Source organism: Solanum lycopersicum, chromosome 10 (genome assembly GCF_036512215.1).
Source record: "Solanum lycopersicum chromosome 10, SLM_r2.1".
NCBI classification, from domain to species: domain Eukaryota; kingdom Viridiplantae; phylum Streptophyta; class Magnoliopsida; order Solanales; family Solanaceae; genus Solanum; species Solanum lycopersicum.
Window position 1 is genome coordinate 33011278 of NC_090809.1, and position 24277 is coordinate 33035554.

Sequence of the window (24277 nt, forward strand, 5' to 3'; positions counted from 1 at the left end):
TATACTAGTTAGCTTTCTTTTTGAAGTTCTAGTATGAATATCATTTCTAGTATTTTTTTAAATTTTAGTTCGAGTCATTTAATCTATACACCAAAGACAACATAGAAATACTCTCTTAATTTAATCAATCATTATAAATATAGAGGAAAATGAAGCCATTGTTGACGTTGATAAAGGCACTGCTGCAAAAAATGTTGAAATTTCTATTTAAAAAACCTCTAACAGTTGAACCATAGACTTAAGTAGTTGTTGTACATATTTAACTAATTTAGCAAATTTGTTATAGCAACTTCAGCAACTACTTCATATATCTACAACAAGTTATAAGATTTTTACAACATATACATACTTTTCAGAATTCTAACCAAACACCGACACCAACACGAGTACACCAACACCAACACCATTCAAAGAAAATAAAATCTCACAAAGAGTACAACAACAGTGAGAAACAACGTATTTAAGAACACATCACTAAATGAATAACCCAAGAAAATATGCAGATTTTTCAAGCTTAACATCAAAATATCAACCAAACACCAACACCAATCAAAAGATCATGTTTTTTTTTATATTATTACAAAGAGTACAACAATTATCAAGAACAACATATTAAGAACACATCACTAAATCAATAATCCAAGAAAATCTTCAATTGTTGTAGAAACTTTAGCATTTGATTCATTCAATTGTTTCAAAAAGTTTAGCAGTTGTTGTTAGTATTTCAAGAGTTGTTGTAAGTACTTAACAAATACTTTATTTATTTACAGTAAGATTTGATGATTTTACCATCAATATCAATGCACCATTAATTACAAGAACACATTTTTTCTCACCAAGAATAAAACATCTTCAATAACAACATTTTTTCAAGAAGAGTATAACGACAACAACCAAATAACAACATCTTTAAAAGCACATCACAACCAGAACAATCCAAAAATATATTTATTAGGACATGCAATATACACACACACACACATATATATATATATATAAATATATATATATTCTTTAACCTAAATCACCATTTATTGAAACCCTAACTATGAGAGAAAGAAAAGGAACTTTACTTTTGAAAAATGTTGAAATTATCCTAACAGTGAGAGGAGTAAGACAATAGGGAAGAAAAGTAGGAGGACGACACGAGTAGAAAAAATATGGAGAAGAAGATGAAGAAAAGCCAAAAAAATTAACTTTCTAAGAAGACCAAATAAAATAATTTTGAACCCTTGGCGAAGGAGTGAATTGTTGTGTATTTATTAAAGTTTTAAGGGTTCGTTTCTTAGAATGCATTAGAAAAAGTAATACATGCATTAAAATTTGCATATTATTAGTATCTTGTTAAGATTCTTTGTTTTTTTTATCTATGTATAATTAATGCTTAAATCATATGCGGCCCCTTAAAATTGTCCGCATAATTCATTTAAACACTTCAATTAAGGTTTGTACCTGTTGAACACCTATATCCCTTAAAATTGAAACCTATTTAGCATTTTTTTTAACAATCAGCCAAAATATGAGATTTGTGTGCTACACTTGCTCTGGCATGACAAATTGATGAATTAAATGATGACATGTGTCATTTGAGTCCAAAAATTTATTTTAAAAATGAATTTCTAATTATTCTTTTTGCTATTTTAGGGCCCGTTTGGATGGGCTTAATAAAAGCTACTTTAAAAAAGTACTTTTGAAAGTGCTGAAACTTATTTTTAAAATAAGCAGTTATGCGTTTGGATAAAAGAGCTGAAGTTGTTATGCCAAACGTGAAAAGGGAAAAATAGAAGAAAGAGATGTTAGGGTTATATGGATAATTTGGATATTGTATAAAAATATTAAGGGAAAAAATAAAAATATGGCTTAAAACAGCTTATAAGCTAAAAAAAAAAAGCACCCCTACCCCAGCTTTTAACTTTTGGCTTAAAATAAGTTTTTTTTAACTTAAAATAAGCTGTTTTGAGTATTGCCAAACAGTTAAATAAGTCAAAAACCAACTTTTAAGCTGAGCTAAACAGACTCTTAGTATATTTAATTATCTAAAAGAAATTATAAAGAATATTTTTAATAAAACGTTTCACCCACCCATGACAACCATTCATCTTTCTCTTCTGTTAGATCCAAACGGAGAAATCATAACCTCCCCGACACACAGTCCCTCCCACAATCTATTTTTTTTAATTATAATATTCTTCTCTTCATCCAGTTATGGTACAAGTAATATGAATAATGTTTCATCATATAATTATGAATTTCTATCACTATGACCAAAAAAATCGTGTCATCAGAATTTTTTTTCTGAATTTCGTAACTAATAATTTTTGGATTTGAAGAACTCTTTGTTTCTTTTAACTATCAATTTTAATTAATTGATGTGATTGTTTATTGTTGAATTACGCTGACATAAGTTTATGTCGGGAACAAACCTCGTTGGAAATAAAATTTAATCAGAAATTAAAGTTCTTAAATTTGATTCATTGATTTTGATATCTGCATAATCGATTTTAATATATGATGATGAGTTGTGGTAAAATTAAGAAAGAAGAGAAAAAGTAAAAAAAACATATATCAAAAAATTATAATAAAAAATATTGATTGTTATCGTGTTTAGATGAAATTGATGATGGTAAGGGGAAGGAAGAGATGACTAATGAAAAGAGAGAGAAGGAAAGGGTGGATGGCAATAGCCACTTCACGGGCTTCTATTTATGTGTATTGCACTCTCTTTGTCATATCAGCGAAAAGTGTTCAATAGATACTTATTTTGAATAATAAAAGTGTTCAATAGGTATAAGCTTTAGTTGAGGTGTTTAAATGAACTATGCGAACAACTTTAAGGGTCGGTAGATGACTTAAGTCTATAATTAATGTTAGTATTAGTTATACATTCTATTGTGTATTATATTGTGCATTACTAACACCATGAATTTTTAGGTATTAGTAATGCAATATTTTAATGCATGCATTAACTCAATAAAAAACTCAATTACCCCTCAAATCCTTTTATTTTTTACATCTTTTTCACCATACTTGTGGAACGTGTCTATGTAAATAATTTTTTATGCAATAAATATTATTTTTATGCATCACATTAAATAATGCATAGAAATAATTTATGTATAATTAACACAAGCATAACTAAGACATTCTATTTAATATTATTTTATACACTCTACCAAACGATCCCTAAAAAATTTTAAAGTACATTTTACCCCTACTTAATTTGTATTTAGTACTCTCTTTGTCTCAAAATATTTGCCTAATTTTCTTTTTTACTCGTCTCTTTTTACTTTTCTATTTTGACAATTCAAGATAAGACAATTTTTTTACTTGTTATACCTCCAATTAGTTACTTTGAAAAAGATAGAGCTTCTTAAAAATTTAAAATTTTTAATTTATCAAATTTATAATTAATAGAGATAAAATGATAAACTTAATATGTTATTCATTATTTTCTTAATTATGATGTCAATTCAATAGTATACATACACATAATTAGAGACGGGAGTAGAAACTTTGATTTTGACTAGTTAAAGTTATCACATTTTTAATTCATGTCTTTAAAAAATCATTTCTTTAATTTCAAAACACTTGTTAGACACCCTCTACTCATTTTTCACTACTTACTATATTTACTTTTTTTTTTTAAATTAAAAAAAGAAAGATTTCAGATTGCATCAGACTAACCCAGAACCCTCTAGTGAAAACAACAAAAACCCTCAAGCTCGACGCCAATGGCGAGGGTTCCAAGCAATCACTCTCGCGATCAATTTCAGGTATTTTGCTACCTTTTTCTTTTTCTCTTAACTTTCTTAAAATGTTTGAAGCGTACCCTGTCAGTAATTTCAACGATTCCTTTGCTTGATATTCTATGGTTTGCTTGTTTTACTGGCATTTTTTGGCTGAACAGGATATGCAGGGGCTCTTTAATAACTTGCAAGATTGGGAATTAGCATTGAAAGGTAAAGACAAAAAGATGAAATCTCAGGCTGGTGGCAAAGAGACGTTGGTAATCACTTATTTTATAACATACATCTTCATATCTACTGTGCTAAATGATGCTTTAGTTAATTAGAATTGTGAACTGGCGAAACCTGAGGAGCTATGCCGATTATTTTTTATATATGTATAGCAGATGCGTTTATATTTTTGTACTTTGTATAGCCTTAGTGAAATTTCTGGCTTGATCATTGAATTTGGAAATTCACTTTTCTTTGAGTGTCATTTTGCTTTACCCTATGTTCTGAGACAACTTTCATATGTTTGTGTGGCACTTCTAAGGAATTTTGAGTGATACCTGGAATGCCTTAGAGAAAAGACCTTTTATTTGTGATGATTCTGATATTTGCTGTTGTTAGCTTAACTTTGTTTAGGATTTTTTTTAAAATTATTTTTTTATTTTATAGATTTTATGTCAATAACTGAATAATTGCAGACATTGCGTTGATTTTAGTGTCTCTAGCTGTATAAATTATAGCTGCTACCTTTATTTTTTCTTGATTATTGAAGAGGTTACATCCCACATACTCAGCCATGTTGATTGGTGCTGGTGGTTATTTGTAAATGATTTTGTCTGTGTCGACTTGACAGTGTTAAATCGTTTATCATTTCTACTAATAACCTTGCGCAGAAAGAAGACTGGAGCCGTACTAGTGAACCTCTTACTAGTCCTCAAGCTAATGGGACACAACAAGTTGGCAAATCTACCTCGATCAGAAATGCAGCTGGTCCATATAGTTATTCTAAAAATTACAATCCAATTAGCCATCTATCAAGTGAACTGATATCGGAAGAGAGCAACATCAACGCCAATTCGGAGAAAGAGCTGGTACATTAAATCCTTCAAATTAATTGTGATTATTTTAAAAATGCAAATTTTGGTCATTATAGCTGGTAATCTGCTTTTTATGCTTTGTTTTCTAGGGTAATGAGTGCTTTAAGCAGAAAAAGTTCAATGAAGCCATTGATTGCTATTCTCGAAGCATTGCACTTTCACCAACTGCAGTCTCTTATGCCAATAGAGCGATGGCTTATCTTAAAATCAAAAGGCAAGTTTAATGCACTTCATTGTTCTTTTAGGTTAAGTATAGTATGGCTTGAAAATTGGGAGCCGTCTTACCTCTTTGTATTTCTCCGCATGTATTTAGGTTTCAAGAGGCAGAGAACGACTGCACAGAGGCCTTGAATCTGGATGATCGTTACATTAAAGCTTATTCTCGCCGTTCAACTTCTAGGAAAGAACTTGGGAAATTGAAAGAATCAATTGAAGGTATAGTTTAATCTTAAAATGTAAGCATACGGAAAACCGTTATATTCAGGTTTCCTGTCTAATGCGACTGTAGCAGCACAGATGCTGAATTTGCGTTGTGGTTGGAACCACGGAACCCAGAGATCAAGAAGCAGTATGGAGAAGTTAAGGCTCTGTATGAGAAGGTGATCACTCTAATTAGTTTAGATGCAATCTCTTTTTTGTGTTCCTTAAAAAGAGTTTGCACTATAATAATCTGCAATGATTCTTTATTGGAGATACATTGGCATGACTTCTAGGTCTGTGAGATGGTACTAGTCCTTTGAAGTGTCTTGCACAATATTTCCCGTGATGAATTAAGGAAAAGCACTGGTGATACTATTGAAATAACAACTATACCACACTTCTGCTAGCAATTCACCTATTGAAATTCCTGTTTTACAAGCCCAAATATCTTCTGCTCCATGTAGGCATATCATGATAATTGGCTAATGAGAATGGAGTTGTTGGTGCATATATGTTGTGGGAGGAAGGAACTTATGTAATTAACTGATAAAGTTCTTTTTGCATGCACTGAAGATCTATGTTAGTGTTCCTTGATTGCACCATGATACATTTCTGTATCTTCTGGAGCTTCATCTCTTGGTCCCTTTTAGGGGCTGTTCAAAATTTGTCATTTTTTATGTTTTTCTATGCATTGATCACAAATTATTTAGTTCTCAATTTAATCAACATTGTAGGAGATTCTTAAAAGAGTATCAGGAGCAACAGATGTTTCTGCACAAGGGCCTCAAAAATCTGGAAAGACAATTAAAATTGGCCCTGTAATCCAATCTGTATCAAGTAGTTCTCAAAAGGTGGCTGAAGTTCGGACGATTCCTGCCAAGGTTGTCACTTCAAACTGTTGGAAAGTATTGCAACATTTAATTATCTTAATGCTACGAATGGACCAATTTACTGAAATCTTGTCATAATTCGTTATAAATGATTGATTCTACCAGTTATTTTAATAATATTCAAGTACTCTCTTTAATAAGCGAAATTTGTATTCAAAGCACTTAGCATCTAAAAGTTAAACTGGTATGAGGGATGCAACAGATAAAGAGGATTGTAATGAATTTTTATATGATGACCAAGAGTGTGGCCTAGTGGTCAATGAAGTGGGTTCAAAATCATGAGATCTCAGGTTCATATCCCATCCTACCAGAGACAAAGCTTAGTGATTTCTTTCCATCTATTCTAACATTGGTGGATAGAGTTACCTGGTACTCGATGCTGGTAGAGGGTGATAGGTTTCTGTGAAATTAGTCGAGGTGCACATTCTATTTGACAGAGCTCTCTCAGGACTACATTTCAATGTGCTAAAATGGGTTATATACTGTGTCAACCATGTGTCTATCATAGAGGAACTTGCAAGTATTACGGGTTGTTGCATTGAGATTTTTCCTCCCACTTACTTAGGCTTACCTTTAGGTGTATACAAGAATTGTGAGGTGTTTAATGGTATCATAGAGAAATTTGAATAGACTAGCTTCCTGGTAATCGCGATATCTGTATGTGTTGAAGTCTGACTCTCATTAACAGTGTTCTTGACCTGCTCCCTATCCCCAACAAGGTTCTAAAGCAGCTAGACAAAATCAAGAGGCAATTTCTTTGAGAAAGGAACAACAACACTCACAAATTTCACTTGATTAAATGGGATAGTCACACTACCAAAATTCTAGGGAGGTTTAGAAGTTCGAGATTTAGTCTCTCACACAAACAAGAACTTCCTAATAAAATTCAAGGGAGGTTCAAATTGAACCCTCTACCTCCCACTTAGATCCGCCCTTGCTTTTGAGGTATAGTGCGGTAATACCGTCCAGCGTCCTTAAAAAATCTTCATTAGTTAGTATTTTCTCTCATATTCCACAAGTTAAGAGGGACTAGTTAGACAACAAAGATGAATCTGGAGTATTCATTGGTTACAGTACAATCTCTAAAGCTTACAGAACTTTTCAGCTTCATATTGGAAAAATTATGGTAAGCAAAGATGTACTTTGGACAATGAGCAGCGGGACTGGGAGGAAGTTTGCCAGAAGCAGATTATAAACAATTTACCGGATTATGATGAGATAATTGATGCTTAATCTGTGAGAGGAAGAAGGTTGCTCTTTGACATATAATGTTGCCATTTTAAAGCCTTCTGGATTTGAAGAAGCCATTTTAGATACCAAGTGGCAAGCTCAATGGAGGAGCTTGCAATGATCGACAAGAACAAGACCTGACAACTAGTGGAAAAGCCTCAAGATGGGAAGATCATTGGTGTGAAGTGGGTTTACTTCAAAAAATTGAATGTTGATGGTCCCGTTAACAAGCTCAAGGCAAGACTTGTTGTAAAAGGTTATTCACAAAATTTTGGAGTTGATTATTCAGAAATATTTGCTCCAGTTGCTGGACTTGATACTATAAGACTGTTGTTAGCTGTTGCTTCTCAAAAAGGTTGGAAAATCTTTCGTTAGATGTCAAGTCAGCTTTTTAAAATGGTTTTCTACATGAGAGAATTTATGTGGAGCAACCTCAAGGTTTTTTATGTGAAGGGACTAGAAGATAAAGTCTTATCTACTGAAGAAAGCCCTTTATGGTTTAAAACAGGCTCCAAGGGTTTGTTACATGCAAGGATATGTTGTAAACGGTTATTCACAAAATTATGGAGTTGATTATTAAGAAATATTTGCTCCAGTAGCTCGACTTGATACTATAAGACTGCTGTTAGTCGTTGCTTCTCAAAAAGGTTGGAAAATCTTTCATTAGATGTCAAGTTCGCTTTTTAAAAATGGTTTTCTACATGAGAAAATTTATTTGGAGCAACCTCAAGGTTTTTATGTAAAGGGAGTAGAAGAAGTCTTATCTATTGAAAAAAGCCCTTTATGGTTTAAAACAGGCTCGAAGGGCTTGTTACACGCATTTGCAACATTTAGGATTTAAGATCAACCTAAGTGAATCAACTCTGTTAATTGAAATAGAAGATTCTGGTATTGTGGTTCTGTCACTTTATGTTGATGATCTTCTTGTAACAAGGAACAACCTTCAATTGATAGAGGAATTCAAGGAAGGAATGAAAAAAACATTCGAGATGAAAGACTTGGGAGAAATGTCTTTTTTTCTTGTAATGCAGATTCATCAAACTCAAAATGAAGTCTTCGTGTCCAAAAGAAGTATGCAAGGGAGATAATTAAGAAGTTCAAATGAAAGACTGCAAATCTATGAACACCTTCAACGAATCAAAAAGAGAAGTTGGTTAAGGATGATGGCAGTTTCAAGGTTGATAAGGCAAGTTATAGAAGTGTGATTGGTCATTGGACGTCTCATTATCCCACTTCCACAAGCCCTATCATTCTGTAAGCATTAAGTGTCTTGTCCAGATGTTTGAATTGTGCAAGTGAAATGCACATGAAAGGCTCCCAAAGAGTGATAAGGTATGTCAAAGGACTTTGGACTATGGTGTTAAGTTCTGTAAAAGTCAGAATTTCAAAGGTGAGGTTATTCTGATAGTGATTGGGGAGGGTCAGTTCATGACATGAAAAACACTTCAGGTTATTGTTTTAGCCTTGGAGCAGGATATTTTTCATGGTGCTCAAAGAAGCAAGATTTTGTGTCACAGTCAACTGCAGTTGGTGAATTTATAGCTGCAACAGCAGTTGTAAATCAATCTCGTTGGCTAAGGAAGATCTTGATTTAGAACAAGAAGAAAGCATAGAAGTGTTTGTGGTAATTAGACAGCGATAGCCATTTCTCATGATCTATTTTTCATGGGAAAACCAAGCAAAAATCTGATTAACTTTACTAGGGAAGTGCAATAAGCAGGTTAAAAGATCAAATTGCTGATCTGTTTACAAAGTTGTTTCATGTTAAGAAGTTGAGTTTTTCAGAAGTAAATTGGAGTCTTCAATTCTCGAGGACACACAAATGTTACCTGATTTGTTTTGCAGATAGTTTAGACTCTATTTTTATTTTTGAAATTTTGTTAGCTATCTTTAAGTTCAGTTCCTTTATTTTAGTTAGCGATACTCTTTTAATAGATTTTTAGCAACAATCAGTCCTCTTCGTTTCCGTCGGTCTTTTTCTGAGCCATCAGAATAGGGATGGTTCCAAGAAAGGCAATTTAATCTATATCTGTATAACGAACAAATCAAAGATATTCAAATAAAGAATTTGTGAGGGAATGATTATTCATATATTGAATTTTCATCCAGTCTGGAAAAAGTCTATGGAAAGATGTTGTACATGTCGCAGCCTTTTTAAACAATGTGTACGAAGGCCCAAGGGTTTTTATCCATCAGACATGAATGAAAGGTGATGATACCACTCTAATGATTGGAGAAATCCTTAATATCACAAAGGAAAGGTCTTTTTCTTAAAAGCATCAGTAATAGTAAAAGCAGCCTATCTGGAATGGCCTACTCCTTACTCAAGCAAAGTTGTACGCAACCGCATAGAGGAAGTTAAGACAATCCCTTTATTTTCATCTTGAAAGATTCAGAAAAATAGACATGCTATACCCCTTCCTTCTATTGCTTTCATTTTGGCTCGATTAGGCTTCATCTTCTTATCGGGATAGCCCTTTAGCTTGCTTTCTGGGACTAGCCTTGGATACTAGCCATTTTCTCTTTGTATCAAAAGGGATTTAAGAGAGAGTGCTCCAACACTCTATAATGGAGTGCTGGTGGAATGACCAATCCAGTTCCCTCAGTTTAGCTTTCTCCAAGGGAAGTTTTGTCCTGTCCCTTAGGACTGAGCTATTTGTTTCACTAACGCACACCTTTCAATGCTTGTTCCCTCATTTATTTCGTTCGTTCGGGAATTTTTACTCTTATTTTGTTTAGAAGGTGATCTTTCCTAGAAGATCAAGTGTGCGATAACTATACTAGCTTGGTGGCGTCTTTCATTAAAGAAATGACTTTTTACTATGTTCAACTCCTTCAGTGTCGGTTTTAAAGATAGATAGCAAGGCATTGAAGTTTTTTGTTATGCTTATGCTATTATAGGATATAGGAGAGTGACTGTAAATACACAACCTCCACCCTCTTAGCAGTAGTTTGAGCTTGTATATGTGAGAAATTTACAAAAAAAACGAGATTCTAAAAAGTATTCAAATCAACAATTTTTCGGCACAAAACAGGGAAAGAGAATAAACTAGAAAGAAGTGGGTTTTTTCATTAATAGTTGTTACATGGGAATACATCAAATAGGAAGCTTACACACACATAGACCAGCCACACAACTAAACACAACATTACAAAGTGAACAACGGAAGCATTGAAAACTACTAGTGAAACATGCAAACATAGTAAAGACACTTAACATAGGAGTTGATCTCCACTAAATATAGAAAAAGAAGAAACACACTACTTTGCATCTGCAGACACTAATTTAAACCTTCTTAAACTCCAAAGAGTTGACTAATTCTTAGTTGTTCTCGTCGCGAATGCGGAAGGCCATCCTAACAATAAGGTCTTCCCTGTCTTGGGATAGGGTCATCCCCTCTTCTCCCGGGGTTTGAATTTGGTTAAGGAGCTATTGAATGCGTTTTTCCACTAGCTTCGGAAAAACAGTAGGCACATGCTTTAAAAAATCATGAAGCATTTGTTGAGGTTCGCACCTTTCATTTTCAACATTTATAATTCTTTGATTAATTTGAGAAAGTCTTTTTGTGGTAACTGTATCCATATCTCCCTTTGCTTCGCCAAATAGAGAGAGAAACTTCTATTTATAGGCATTGGAGACCCTTAATCCTTTCTTATTTTTAGTAAGATAGGTTGTCTTGGTTTTGTAACATGGTTCAAACCTGGTTTTTCATGAATATGGAACCCCATTCACTAGATTTAAGTACGAATAATTGTCCTTTCCTCGTACGCATTTGAATCTGAAGTGGGCTCTTGGCTTAGTTTCACACTTTTGTCTTTCCTCGAAAAGTCGTTTAAAATCTTCTGTGCGTCCCTACTTATGGTAGGTAAATGACCTTCGCTATTGCGATTATCATCCTTAATCAAAAAAAGTTTTTTCTTGTGCGGGTTTACCCAATTGAACATAGCTCTGTCCTATTCCACTATCATGCTTTTATTGAATTCTGCTTTCGGCAGCCATCCTCCCTGATGTGGCTCTTCTTGGAAGTGAGAACACTGCTGCCTGACCAATGAAATAAGAAGATTGAAAGGGTTATGAATTCCTTTGAGTTAGCCCTAGTTGATTGAATCAGCCAGCCTCTTCTGTTCCGCCTGCGACCTCTTATTCTTCTGTCAAAAGTAGGGAAAAGCAAGTGTCTGATCACATCAATCAAGCATTGGGTGCAGAGACTTTACTTCGCTAGGACAAAGTTGCTGTCGATTGAGGATAGGCAGAGGGCCCTCTTTTCTTTTATAAGGGAAGAGATTGTAGCTGGGTACAAATAGGCCGGTGAAAGACGAGTAGGCAAGCACGTGGGTTGTATAGGTCATCTTTGAGCTGTCGCAATTGGCCAAGGGGACTTCCATAATGTAGCAGGGTACAAATAAGCCTGTTAAAGACGAGTAGGTTGGGCATTAGGCTAGTGCCAGTGGGGTACATCAACGAGGACAGATCACATGGTTTTGCACTGGTTAGTTTTGAGTTGTCGAGTTACCATTGTTCCATCTCTTAAGGATGGATGCGGGCGGCCTATCTTATAATAAAAGACCTCTCTTCTATGATGTGCGCTATATTATTGTGTCGTATTCCTTAAGGAGTGATTCGGGATTAAGCCATGTGGCAATACCCGCCAAAAGAAAGGGGGCCTTGAGTACTCAAATGCGTACGAGGAAAGGACAATTATTCAACGCACTTAAATCTAGTGAATGGGGTTTCATATTCACTAAAAACCAAGTTTGAACCATGTTACAAAACCAAGACAACCTATCTTACTAATAATAAGAAAGGGTTAAGTTTTTCTAACGCATATAATAGTAGCTTCTTTCTCTATTTGGCAAAGCAAAGGGGGATATGGATCCTGCTACCACTAAAAGACTTTCTCAAATTAATTAAAGAATTCTAAATGTTAAAAATGGAAGGCACAAACGATGCAAACGCTTCATGCTTATTTAGAGCATGTGCCTTCTGTTTCTTCGAAGCTGGTGGAACAACGCATTTGACAGCTCCTTAACCAAATTTTAACCTGGGAAGAAGAGGGGAGGACCCTTTCTCGATACTAGGAAGACCTTATTGCTAGGATAGCCTTCTGCATCCGCAGTGAAAACAACTAAGAATTAGTCAACTCTTCAAAGTTTAAGAAGGTTTAAACAAGTGTCTCCAGACGCAAAATAGTGTGTTTCTTCTTTTTCTTTGTTTAGTGGAGATCTACTCCTATGCTAAGTGTTTTTGTTGTGTTTGCATGTATTACTAGTGCTCAAAGAAGCAAGATTTGGCAACAATCAGTTATTGGCTTTCTTGATTAATAAAAACGACGACTTTCCAAGTTAAATTAACTTGCTTCTGTTTCTGTAATACGTACAATCTTTATAATGTAATTTGAATTTAAAATGATGCAAACGGTAGATATCATTTATTGGTAACTAATATATTTTTTAAGGTGGTGAAAATTGTCCAATACTGGGGTTCACCAATCCATAATGCCTTGAACATTCAAATTCTGTGGCAGGAAAACAATAGAGATGTTCTTGGGACTGCTAAAGTTGAAGATACTCATATGCAGATTAGCAACAAAGATTCAGATGCTTCTCCAACCGTTCCTACCCTAAATCTTGCCTTTGGGACTGCAAAGGTTTTACTCCTGGATTTAGTTATTCCTGCTACTCCTTCTGTGTTGTTTTGAAACTTATCATATTGAATATCCCCCCCAAAAAAAAAACCCTATCCATTTCCCTTTGCAAGAAAGGCAATCGGAAGTTTCCCGTTCATACAAGTATACATAATGTTTTGTCAAAAACTTTATTAAGCAAATGTAATATTATGTGTGAAAAACTGTCTCTGGTCTCATATCCTTTTTGACAGCGGTATTCATAATCCATGTTTGATGAGGACAAACACTTAACCGATATCATTCTTGTTTGGATGAACAATTCAAGTCATTATTAATTACGATCACTAACATAGGGTTAGATCATGCACTTGTTTGCTCTTGAATATCTTCCACACGATGAACAAATTTAGAGCAAGCATACAATAGGCAAAGACTAAACCAATGTCATTTCTGGTTTTTCGATGAAAAATTAAGTCATTATCAATTATGATCACCAACATAGAGTTAATTTGTAGTCAGATGCTTGATTAGCTTGTTTTACCACACATAAAGCTATCTTTCTTTGCTCGCTTATGCACTTAATTTGCTCTAGAAACATCTATCACATGATGAACACATGCAGAGCAAGCCATCCACGTAGTAAACTTGAACTAAGTAATGCACAATAGTCACACTCGTCATAAGGACCTTGTTGGTAACATTTGGTTGGGTTAAGATCATATTAGGGATCATCTCGCATATATATTGTAAGAAATAAAAGAAAAATATGTTGCATTGAGACACTATTTACAGTCACCATTTACAATTCTTTTTCAAGTAGAATTCTATATACTATTCTCGTTCTTATTCTTGTTCTAACACTCGCTCTCAAATATGTACTGAGCTTGTGACAGAAGTAATTCATACGAGGATTGGTACTTGGTGAAGATATTTTCAAGTTAATCAATCGACTTCACAAATTTTGTAACAATATCTCCCAATAGTATCTTTTTATTGACAAAATAACAGTCAATTTCGATGTGCTTAGTCCTCGCATGAAAATACTAGATTTTACGTGGTAAGAAGGATTGCTTGATTATCACAGTCAAGTTTCATCAGGATTGCTTGATTATCACAGTCAAGTTTCATCAGGATTGCTTGATTATCACAGTCAAGTTTCATCAAGCCAATTTCTCTAAATTTTAGTTCTCTCAACAACTGTTTGATCCAAACTAGCTAATAATTTGCTACAACCATTTCTTGATATTTTGCTTCTACACTAGATCGAGCAACCACACTCTATTTCTTAGTCTTCTAAGACACCAAATTACCTCCTAGTAAAACACAATATTCAGATGTAGAACGTGTATCAGAGAATAACCCTGCACAATTAGTGTTTGTATGTCAATGCTATGCTCATGGCCTTGATTCTTAAAGATTAGTCCTTTACCTAGAGTTGACTTAATATATCACCAAATATGAACAATTGCATTCCAAGAATTATCACATGGGAGTCATAAACTGAATTACAACACTCACAACAAGATTAAAAAGACAACTAGGGACATGAAGAATGAAGTTTGGAGTGACCGGGATTGGGATTTGTCTTTTCAAACTCCTTTTGGTTTTTGTTTGGCCATTGACTAAAATAATTGTAGGAAGAGATTGTGAATAAACAATTTCAAACAAAGTGATTGTTTACCAAAAATATGATCAAAAGCGTTTGAGTCAACGACCCATTATCCAAGAAACCTAGAAACACAAGCAAAGGAATCACCAGCAACTGAGGTTACTTGTGGAGACGTCTGTTTACTTGCTCGATATTGAAGGAACTATCATATTCTATCTAAGTAATATGATATTATTGGATGGTTATTCAGGTTGCCAACAGAGGCTTGGTGTTGAGATATCTGTTTACTTGGTCGACAATGAAAGGACTCATTATATTCCTTTTGAGTTGTATGAACATTATTGGGTGGTCAACCATGCAGAGTAACATATGTCACGAGTGTGTCCAAGCATATCTCATTAACTATACTCGTTGAGATATTTCAAAATTACCTCATCTTCCTCCTTGATTCTCCGTAGATTGATTTTTGATTATCTATGATTTGAGATGCGAGAAAAGAGGAGTCAACGGTGAGTAATGAAACTACTTTGTGACTGGGAGGGGCGGCAAGGCAAAGTAAATGAGAGAATAATTCATCAATTGTAGAAATTGTAGTACTAGCTAAAATTTGATCACACACATTGAATCATGGTTAGTAGGAACTAGGAAGTCCTACAAGTATAAGAATTCGAAACAACATTTTTTTTTATGAAAAGGGAAACCCGCAGTCGTTACCCTTTTGGGTGCGCACAGGGTAAAATCCCCGCTCCTACGCAATAGCTCGCAAATCATATGATAAGGTAACCCACAAACCTAGTGTGACGAGCTCGACCAGAGCTAGAAACAACATTCGTCTTGTGCTCTTGTTGGTTTTCCACATTTATAGTGATTGACATCAACATTTCAATTCTTTCGTGACTGCATGTAATGTCCCAAGTAAGTAAACATTAGTTTCTTGATTCATTAGGTTGGTCATTTGAGATATCACTTATCACATAATACAAACGAGATGTCTGTGTATAAAGGAAGACTTTTCCCTAACTTCATAACATGTCTGGAACTGACGAAATTATCCAACTTAGAATCAATAGATTGCCTTGGGAGACTACATAATTGAAAGTCAACCTTCTCCTATTGTGCATTGGCTTTTGCATCTCCCTCATTAGCTTTTACCTTTTCATTTACCACACTAGCATTGTTTGTTAAGTGGTCTTGGACAGCTTGATCTTGCACCACAACTCATTTGAGGAAGCTCAAGCTAAATATATCAACTCCGAAAGACATCTTGTGAAACCAGAATTATAGCCTAAAATCTAAAAAAAAATTTAAACCGTTGCTGGAATCTAAAAATGAATTGTTTCAATGCCGGAAAATCAGTACGACACTTGGAAGTGAATGGGTAGTCTTGGAAACAAGAGACAAGTAGATCTTGAACAAGAACGTTGCTGTAAAATTGGCCAAAACAGGATCAAGCCCTGACACATGATCAGTTCTGGTCGGAAGTGATGAAGCTTCTGGTATGCGAGGTCGGCTACAGGAGTGGTTGACTGAGGTTTGGTCGGCGGAAGGTAGGGGACCCTGTGGTGGTGTTGGTTTTCACGTAACATCAACAGAAGAAGGAAATGATGAAAAATAGTCGCCAAAAAATTGAGGCAAGAGTGTGTGTGATTTTTTCTTTCCCCAATATCTCTCACCAAAGCTCTAATACCTTGTAAGAAATAAAGGAGAAAAATATTATTGAATTGTGTATGTACATTATTGCACTTTACTCTATTTATAGACACTATTACAATTCCCTCAAAGTAGGGTTCTATAGATTATTTCTGTTCGCATTTCTATCCTAAACATATATTCTAAAAGCTGCTTTAGTGTTTAATGTTAATGCATATCCATTACTGAAGTTTCATATTTGGTGAAACCTTGAATGTTAGTACCTCCAAGTGGATGAATTTATTTATGATGACTATTTTAGTGAACAATTGTATTTATATTTCATTTACATGCGATACCATACTGGTATTTTGTCATTTCTGTCATGCTAATATAATTCTACACACACATGATGCCCTACTTAATATTTTTGCAGAAAACTCACAAAATAAGCAAGCAAGAACTCGAGGAATCTGTCCAAGAGCTTGCTGCTCGAGCAGCTGGTCTTGCAAAGACTGAAGCTGCAAAAAATATTGCAGCACCAAATTCAGCCTATCAGTTTGAGGTTTCTTGGCGGGGACTTTCTGGTGATCGTAATCTGCAAACTCAATTATTGAAGGTCTTAAGCTTTTCTTGTCATCTTGTTTTTTTTTCTTTTTATTTAGAGATAAGTGTCAAAAACACACCTAAACTATTTTTTTGAGTTTCATACCTAAATATTAAAAGTATGAGTTTCATACCTAAACTATCACTTTTTAGTTTGAGAAACACACCCTAGTGGTGTGTGTAGTGCACTCTTTTTTTTTATATGAAAAAACTTTGACACATGGCATTCCACATAGATAAAATATTTTATCTAGATAAAAATTGTATAATAAAAAATAAATATTAATTAAAAATTAAAGATTACTATCCATATAAAAATTAAATTATTTTTCTTATCTCACTCCACCTCCTCCACGTAACCCCGCGACCCAATCCTTTTTAAAAAAAAAAAATCATTTATAAAATATTTTTAGAAGTTTCATATTTCATCCTCCCCCCCCCCCCCCCCCCCTCCTCCCGATAGAAATTGATATTATTTTATTTAAAAAAATTTACCCCATTCTATTTAATTTTTCGCTCCTAATTTTTATTTTTTTTACGTTTTTCTTATTTTGTGTTAGATATGCACGTACATATATTTTTAGAAAAAAATTCTACTAGTGTGCTGAATATAACATAAACAACTAAAAAATATAAAGTCTTGTGGCTGCAAGTAAAAAATATTTTCGATATGTATATCTAAACATTGGGGAAAAAAATTGAAAGCGGAGCGTTAAATGGGATGTGTAAAATTATATTTTTAAGAAAATAAAATAATATTAAATTAGTATTTGATGAGGGGGAGGAGATGAAGTACAAAATAAAAGAACTTTAAAAAATGGTGTGAGGTAAGTAAAATATTTTACATTTTATTTTATAAAGAAAATATTATTTTTTTAAATAGTTTTTTAATTTTTAATTTTAACTAATACAAATAATTTATTTATTTTTTGTCAAGGTTGAATATTTTGTCTATATGGAGTGTGGTGTGGAAATTCTTTAAAATAAAAAAGAAAGAGTGTATTACACATACCATGATGAGAGTGGTATAAAAGAGAGAAGTGTGTTTCTCATACTAAAAAGTGATATTTAAGTATGAAACATAAAAAAAAAGATATAGTTTCGGTGTGTTTTTGACACTTATCTCTTTTATTTATTGGTCAAACCTATGTTAAAACAGTTAAGTCGTCAAAAAAAAAAAATCTATGTTAAAACAGTTAAGAGACTACTTTTTTTTCATTTCTGCACCTGTTTCAGTAATCTAGACCTGCTTTGTTCAGGTCACTTCACCTGCAATGTTACCCCGAATATTTAAAAATGCATTATCTGCTCCGATGCTCATGGACATTGTAAGATGTATTGCCACATTTTTCATGTAAGTATGGGGTACATTTAGGAGGGATCTTCAAGTAGAGTTTGCAGATAGTTAATCTTGACATGATTTTTTACTGCTATTCACCAGTGAAGATATGAATTTGGCAATTAGATACCTGGAAGATCTGACGAAGGTACCAAGGTTCGACATGATCATCATGTGCCTTTCATCCGCTGATAAATCTGGTATATTTTATTTGTATCTGTGTTTCATGTAATTACATGTTTTTACTATGTACTAATGTAAGCAATAAAGCTTTGCATAATAATGATCCACATCATTCCACTACATAAGTGAAGAGATTTAAGAGTAGCAGTGTGACACACATGCTATGAGAACATCATTTTCATGTACTAATCTTCAAGATGACCTCTTTAAATATTATTTGCTTAGATAAGGGTACCCTATGCATTAAATTTAAGTTGCATATCACAGTTCAGTTTTTACTGATTTGAGTATGTGAAACAGAACTTCTCAAGATATGGGAAGAGATCTTCTGTAAGGTAGCTGAGGAGCACTCTGCTACACTTGGTGCACTTCGCGTCTCATATGGCCTAAAACAATGATGTAGCTTTTCTGGTCCAGTTAACGCGGGAAGCTGACATTCTTGTATTATTATCAGATTTTTGTTATTCTACAAAGCAAACATGCATGTGGATATAGTTTGATATTGAAATGGGAATTTTCTTGTTGAAATTCTGTACCGATATCTTCAAGATGTTTGACGACTCCTGATAGGAAAATTTTGATATTTCCATGAGTGTTACGTTGCCATTTTTCTTTGGTACTGACATCATTTTTCTGGAGCTAAGATGGTTACTCTTTGTCTTCCATTAAGATGGAAAGGTTGCACAAACTTGTCACGGTGTTTACTGAGATGTTGCTTTTAATTCTCTAGCAAGTTTGTTGATTCATGGTGTAAGTTGTGATTTCTGGTTGGTCATAGCTACAAGCATGATTTTACGGAATTTCACCAAGTGTTTGGAGCTTCCAAAACCCTTTTGAACCAGACTTTCAACAGCATTATTGAAGATACTATTTTGTGTTAAGTAGTTCTTTAATACATGTATTAAAATCAAATGGCAATGAAAATCCTAACCATCTCTTCAAAGAATAGTATAGGCGGAATGTAATGACCTACCTTCTTGTTATGCCTGTTTAGGGCTATAGAACACTAGTATAGGTCCTCGTGGGCTGAGGATTGACAAAAATCTGAAAAATAGAACTAAGTGAAAATTTCTACGAGTCTAAAGGAAACTAAAGACTGTAAATGATAGACGGAGACCAAAGGCGATACAAAAAATAGGATTTTGCCGCAACACCAAAAGAGAAGAAAGTGCTAGATTCAATCAACCACTACTAGTATCACCCTAATTAGTATCTGCATCGAAAGGGTAGCAAACCAGTTGGATATAAGTAACTAATCAAACTTAAATAATAAATTATGAAACACTTTCACTTGCATGCAGAAAAGTCTCACTCTGACATTGGTGTCACCAAATAATGTAAAAAAGGTGTGAATAAAGTAAACACATACAAATAAGTCATATAACACAATAAAGTCGACCAATGCAATGTAATGAATAATAATACGATGAGGTGGAACCAAGGTTGTCGAACATCCTATCATATACACCTTGCCGAGCTTTAGCGGCCAGACGACCATGGGAGACTTATAATTCGTACATCAATTTCATAATCTCAATATCTCATCAACTTGTCACGTAATATATAGTCAAGGATATAAGTAAGGTGTTACATAAGATAGTAGCTCTGACTTTCTCATATTTTAATAAACAATGATATATGTTGCATGAGGATGAATGTAACACAATACATAGAACAGAAAAGCATAATTAGTTCATCAAGAATTTTGAATAGTATCAAGTTCCAAAACTCAACCAGGCATGAACATACCTCAAGTGTTAGGGGTAGTGGAGGAATCCATTTAAAATCACTCTTTACCACTTAGAAAAACATTATTTTCATTTCAAGATAATTTTAAAAAAATCAACTCAAGCCCCTAACTCGGGTATCTCAATATCAAATGTAAAGATAGGTCACACAATCCTCACTTGAGAAATTACTCAAATATCGCAGGTTTTCAACAACATTTCAGGATATCATACGAGTCTCAGACTCAACAACAATTTTTCAGCACCGTGAAGGACAGTCAAGAAGGCTTGCACAGCTCTTCTAACTTCAGTCCAACCAAACGTCCAAAGAATCTAAAGCAAGAGTCCACAAGCAAAGCCACAAAACAGAAAATAAAGGCAAGAATGCAAACAAGAAAGGCAACCAAGTTTTGGAGGCAGCAAGGTCAATTTTCCAATATTTTCCAAGAGAGAGCTTCCAAGAGCTTTTACAAAGTAAGAGGGAGAATTTTTTCTAACTATCTGCTGAAAATGCAACTCCTACACTATATCAAAGGCTCCAAAAATGAGCCAAAAACGTTTTGGACAAACATTCAAAATAAGAGCTACAAGTGGCAGATTCTGTGTGGCTGGAACAGAGGCAGCTTTGTCTTCACAGCTTTTCTGCCACATGGCAGATTGCTTGCACAGAATTTTGTCCTTCACCCTTTGGCTGGCCTGGTGAGCATGACCTGTTTTCCCCATGTTGGCAAGCAACCTCCAGCATTTGGGGAGGCAGTTTGACAAGGCATTTTGGACCCTCCAAGCTTTGAGGAATAGCTGCTGCGTTTTTGGAATTGACGGAATTTAATGTTCCGCCTTGCGGGGCGGGACACGCTCCCCCGCCTGAACTGGCGACGACCCCGACGCCACATAGCTGCATGTACCGATGGACCTTGTCGCGGAACTGCCACAAGTCTTCGTACTTCTCCCAAGTTGCCTCTTCCGGTGCCGTTCCCTTCGAGTGACAAGGAATTGTGAACTTGAATTGTTCCAGCCTTTCCCACGAACCAGCTAGTGATCAATGATCGCCTCAATCTGTTTGTCTACAGTAGGCAGCGTTATGAAAATTCTGGCCCTCTCAGACTGCCCCCGATCCTTATCCTCTTTGTCTTCAAAGTAGGGCTTTAATTGGTTTGCGTGGAAGACCGGATGAATCTTCAGATGGTGCGGCATGTCTACCCGATAGGAGATTTTGCCAGCCTTGGCAACAATCTCAAATGGCCCCTCGTACTTGCGAATCAAATTCTGATTCACGCCTCGCAGTGACTTGAATTATCGGGGATTCAGTTTCACCATCACTTTATCTCCAATCTGATAATTCACCGGACGTCGCCTACGATCAAAATTTTTTTTCATTTTTCGGGCAGCCTTGTCGAGGTACGACCGTGCAAGGTCGACCTGTTCTTCCCAGGCCTTGGCCATTTGATAGGCACCTGGACTTTTGAAACCAACATCAACAAGCAAGGACTGGGGTGTTGTTGGCTGCTGCCCCGTCGCTAACTCGAACGGACTCTTCCCCGTTGCCTCACTGCGCTGTAGATTATATGAGAACTGGGCAGTGTCTAGCAGCCTTGCCCAGTCCCTTTGATTAGCACTAACATAGTGCCTCAGATAGCACTCCAATAGTGCATTGATTCTCTCCGTCTGCCCGTCCGTCTGAGGGTGGAAACTGGTCGAGAAATGCAACTCTGACCCTAGAAAGCTAAACAGCTCCCTCCAAAATGAACCTGTAAACCGGGGATCACGATCGTTGATGATGTGTTTAGGAATGCCCCAGTATTTGACAACATCACGTAGGAAGACCCTGGCTGCTTCCTTGGCTTTGCAGTTAGCCGTGGTGGCGGTGAACGTCGCATACTTAGAGAAACGATCCACCACGACCATAATTGTTCCGAAGCCCTCCGAGTTTGGCAAACATGTTATGAAATCCATAGTGACGCTGTCCCAAGGCTTTTCAGCAATGGGCAGCGGCTCCAGCAGTCCGCCCGGTACCTTTGTCTCAACTTTGTCATGTTGGCAGACAAGGCACGTTCGCACATACGCCTCGACGTCATCCCGCATCCGAGGCCAGTAGTATGAAGCTTCCAGTAGTTCCAAGGTCCTCTTCTGCCCTGGGTGATCAGCCCAAGCAGAATCGTGGCCTTCTCTCATCAAAGTACGCCGAAGACTTGCCCACTTCGGGACGTACACACGCCTGCCCGTGGTATATAGCAGGCCGTCTTCCGCCCAAAACTTCTTCGTCTTGCCTTGCTGGGACAAGGCGAAGAGCTGTTTGGCAATGGGATCATGTTGCAACCCCTTCTTAATGTCGTCAACAATTGAGCTGCTGGTTGAGCTCACAATAGTTGCCAATGAAGTCCTGCGGCTAAGGGCATCAGCCACCACGTTCGCTTTCCCCGGCTTGTACTCCAGAGTAAAGTTGAACTCTGCTAGGTAGTCTTGCCATCGAGCCTGCTTGGCGGACAACTTCTTTTGGGACTGAAAATATATCGTCGCGACGTTGTCCATCTTGACGACAAAGTGAGCCCCCAGCAGGTAGTGGCGCCACGTTCTCAGGCAGTGCACCACGGCAGTCTTTTCCTTCTCATGTGCTGAGTACCGCTGCTCCGCTTCATTCAGTTTCCGGCTCTCATAGGCTATCGGGTGGCCCTCTTGCATTAGGACGCCACCGATAGCGAAGTCCGATGCATGCGTGTTGACTTCGAATGGCTTGGAGAAATCTGGCAAGGCCAACACAGGCTCTTGCGTCACAGCCAACTTCAGCCTCACAAAGGCAGCTTGGCAAGTTGCCGACCAATTCCAGGCACGGTCCTTTTTCAGCAAGTCTGTGAGAGGCGCTGCAATTGCGGAATAATTGAAGATGAAGCACCGATAGTAATTAGCCAGGACAAGGAAGGACCTCAATTCTGGTACCTTCGTTGGTGCTTCCCAATTGTTGATAGCAGCTATCTTGTCGCTATCCATTTGAATCTTGCCATGGCTGATAGTGTGCCCAAAGAAACGGACAATTGGTTGTGCGAAACTGCACTTCTCACGCTTCACATACAGCTCGTTGTTGCGCAGAATCTCAAACACTTTGCACAAGTGTTTTACATGGTCTTCCATGTTGTCGCTGTAGACGACGATATCATCCAGGTAAACCACAACAAACTGATCCAAGTAGGAGTGGAACAGTCTGTTCATTAGTGTGCAGAACGTCGCCGGTGCGTTTGTCAACCCGAATGGCATCACCAGCCAATCGAACGCCCCATAACGCGTTACACAAGCAGTCTTCGGCTCGTCACCATCGGCAATCCTGACTTGGTGATAGCCTCTTCTCAAATCCATTTTGGTAAACACCTTCGCCTGTCCCAACCGGTCGAACAAATCTGCAATCAAAGGCACGGGGTATTTGTTCTTTACCGTGACCTTGTTGAGGGCCCGATAGTCGATGCACAATCGCAGTGTCCCGTCCTTCTTCTTCAGGAACAGTACAGGCGCACCAAACGGCGCCTTGGACGGCCTGATGTGCCCAGCATCCAGCAACTCCTTGAGCTGCTTCCTTAGCTCCTCCAGCTCCGGGGGCGCCATGCGATAAGGCGTCATGGCAGGCGGCTTTGCCCCTGGAACTAGCTCAATTTGATGATCAACTTCCCTCCGAGGTGGCAGCCGTTGGGGAAGTTCTGCTGGCATAACGTCCTTGTTGCTGTTAAGGACGTGTTCGATGCAGGGCAGCAATGGAACTGCCTCATTGCAGCTCCCAGCGTCTTCAATCAGAGTGGCTATAAATGTCGGCTCGCCTCTTTTGAACCCCTTTATGATCTGCATTGCTGACAAATGCATTCCAGTTTGTGGTACCCGAATAAGGGGTACCACGCAAGACCCTCCAACGTCGCTAATATGTAGCTGGTTATGACGCGGTGAGATGAAGGCATTGACTTCATACCAAAAGTCAAGTCCTAAAATGATGTCAAAAACATCCATTGGCGCAATTGTAAAATCAGTCTGCCCGGCCCATTCTCCTAACTCAATTGGAACTGCAGCCGCAAAACCATTCACAGTAGTAGGAGTGGCGTTGACGGTCTTCAACTTGGTATTACTGGCAACATTATTTAGGCCCAACTCCTTGGCCTTTTGCTCAGTCACAAAGTTGTGGGTTGCCCCTGTGTCTACCATGATTCGCACG

At 36.6% G+C, this 24277-nt stretch overlaps 1 protein-coding gene across 6 annotated transcripts; it reads left to right on the top strand.

Annotated features, from left to right (window-relative positions):
• The first annotated feature begins 3515 nt into the window (after nucleotides 1-3515).
• Nucleotides 3516-18956, top strand: LOC101250936 (uncharacterized). 6 transcript variants are annotated; one of them, XM_004248771.5, is made up of 12 exons: nucleotides 3516-3773; nucleotides 3908-4006; nucleotides 4628-4825; nucleotides 4921-5045; nucleotides 5145-5266; nucleotides 5348-5430; nucleotides 5986-6132; nucleotides 12897-13019; nucleotides 16673-16855; nucleotides 18102-18196; nucleotides 18284-18381; nucleotides 18665-18956. In XM_004248771.5, the coding sequence occupies exons 1-12, from the start codon at nucleotides 3732-3734 to the stop codon at nucleotides 18760-18762; spliced, it is 1413 nt and encodes a 470-aa protein (XP_004248819.1). In that variant the 5' UTR covers nucleotides 3516-3731; the 3' UTR covers nucleotides 18763-18956. The 6 variants fall into 6 exon arrangements, with proteins under 6 accessions (XP_004248819.1, XP_025883469.1, XP_010327508.1 ...); XM_026027684.2 differs by having other exon boundaries at nucleotides 5989-6132; XM_010329206.4 differs by lacking the exon at nucleotides 12897-13019.
• Nucleotides 18957-24277: the final 5321 nt, after the last annotated feature.

Bases quoted from the DNA above. Each gene is read 5' to 3' on its own strand.
- LOC101250936 (XM_004248771.5), top strand. From the start codon at position 3,732: ATGGCGAGGGTTCCAAGCAATCACTCTCGCGATCAATTTCAG. The intron at 5,046-5,144 runs GCAAGTTTAATG...GCATGTATTTAG, and splicing joins GCTTATCTTAAAATCAAAAG to GTTTCAAGAGGCAGAGAACG. The intron at 16,856-18,101 runs GTCTTAAGCTTT...TGCTTTGTTCAG, and splicing joins TGCAAACTCAATTATTGAAG to GTCACTTCACCTGCAATGTT.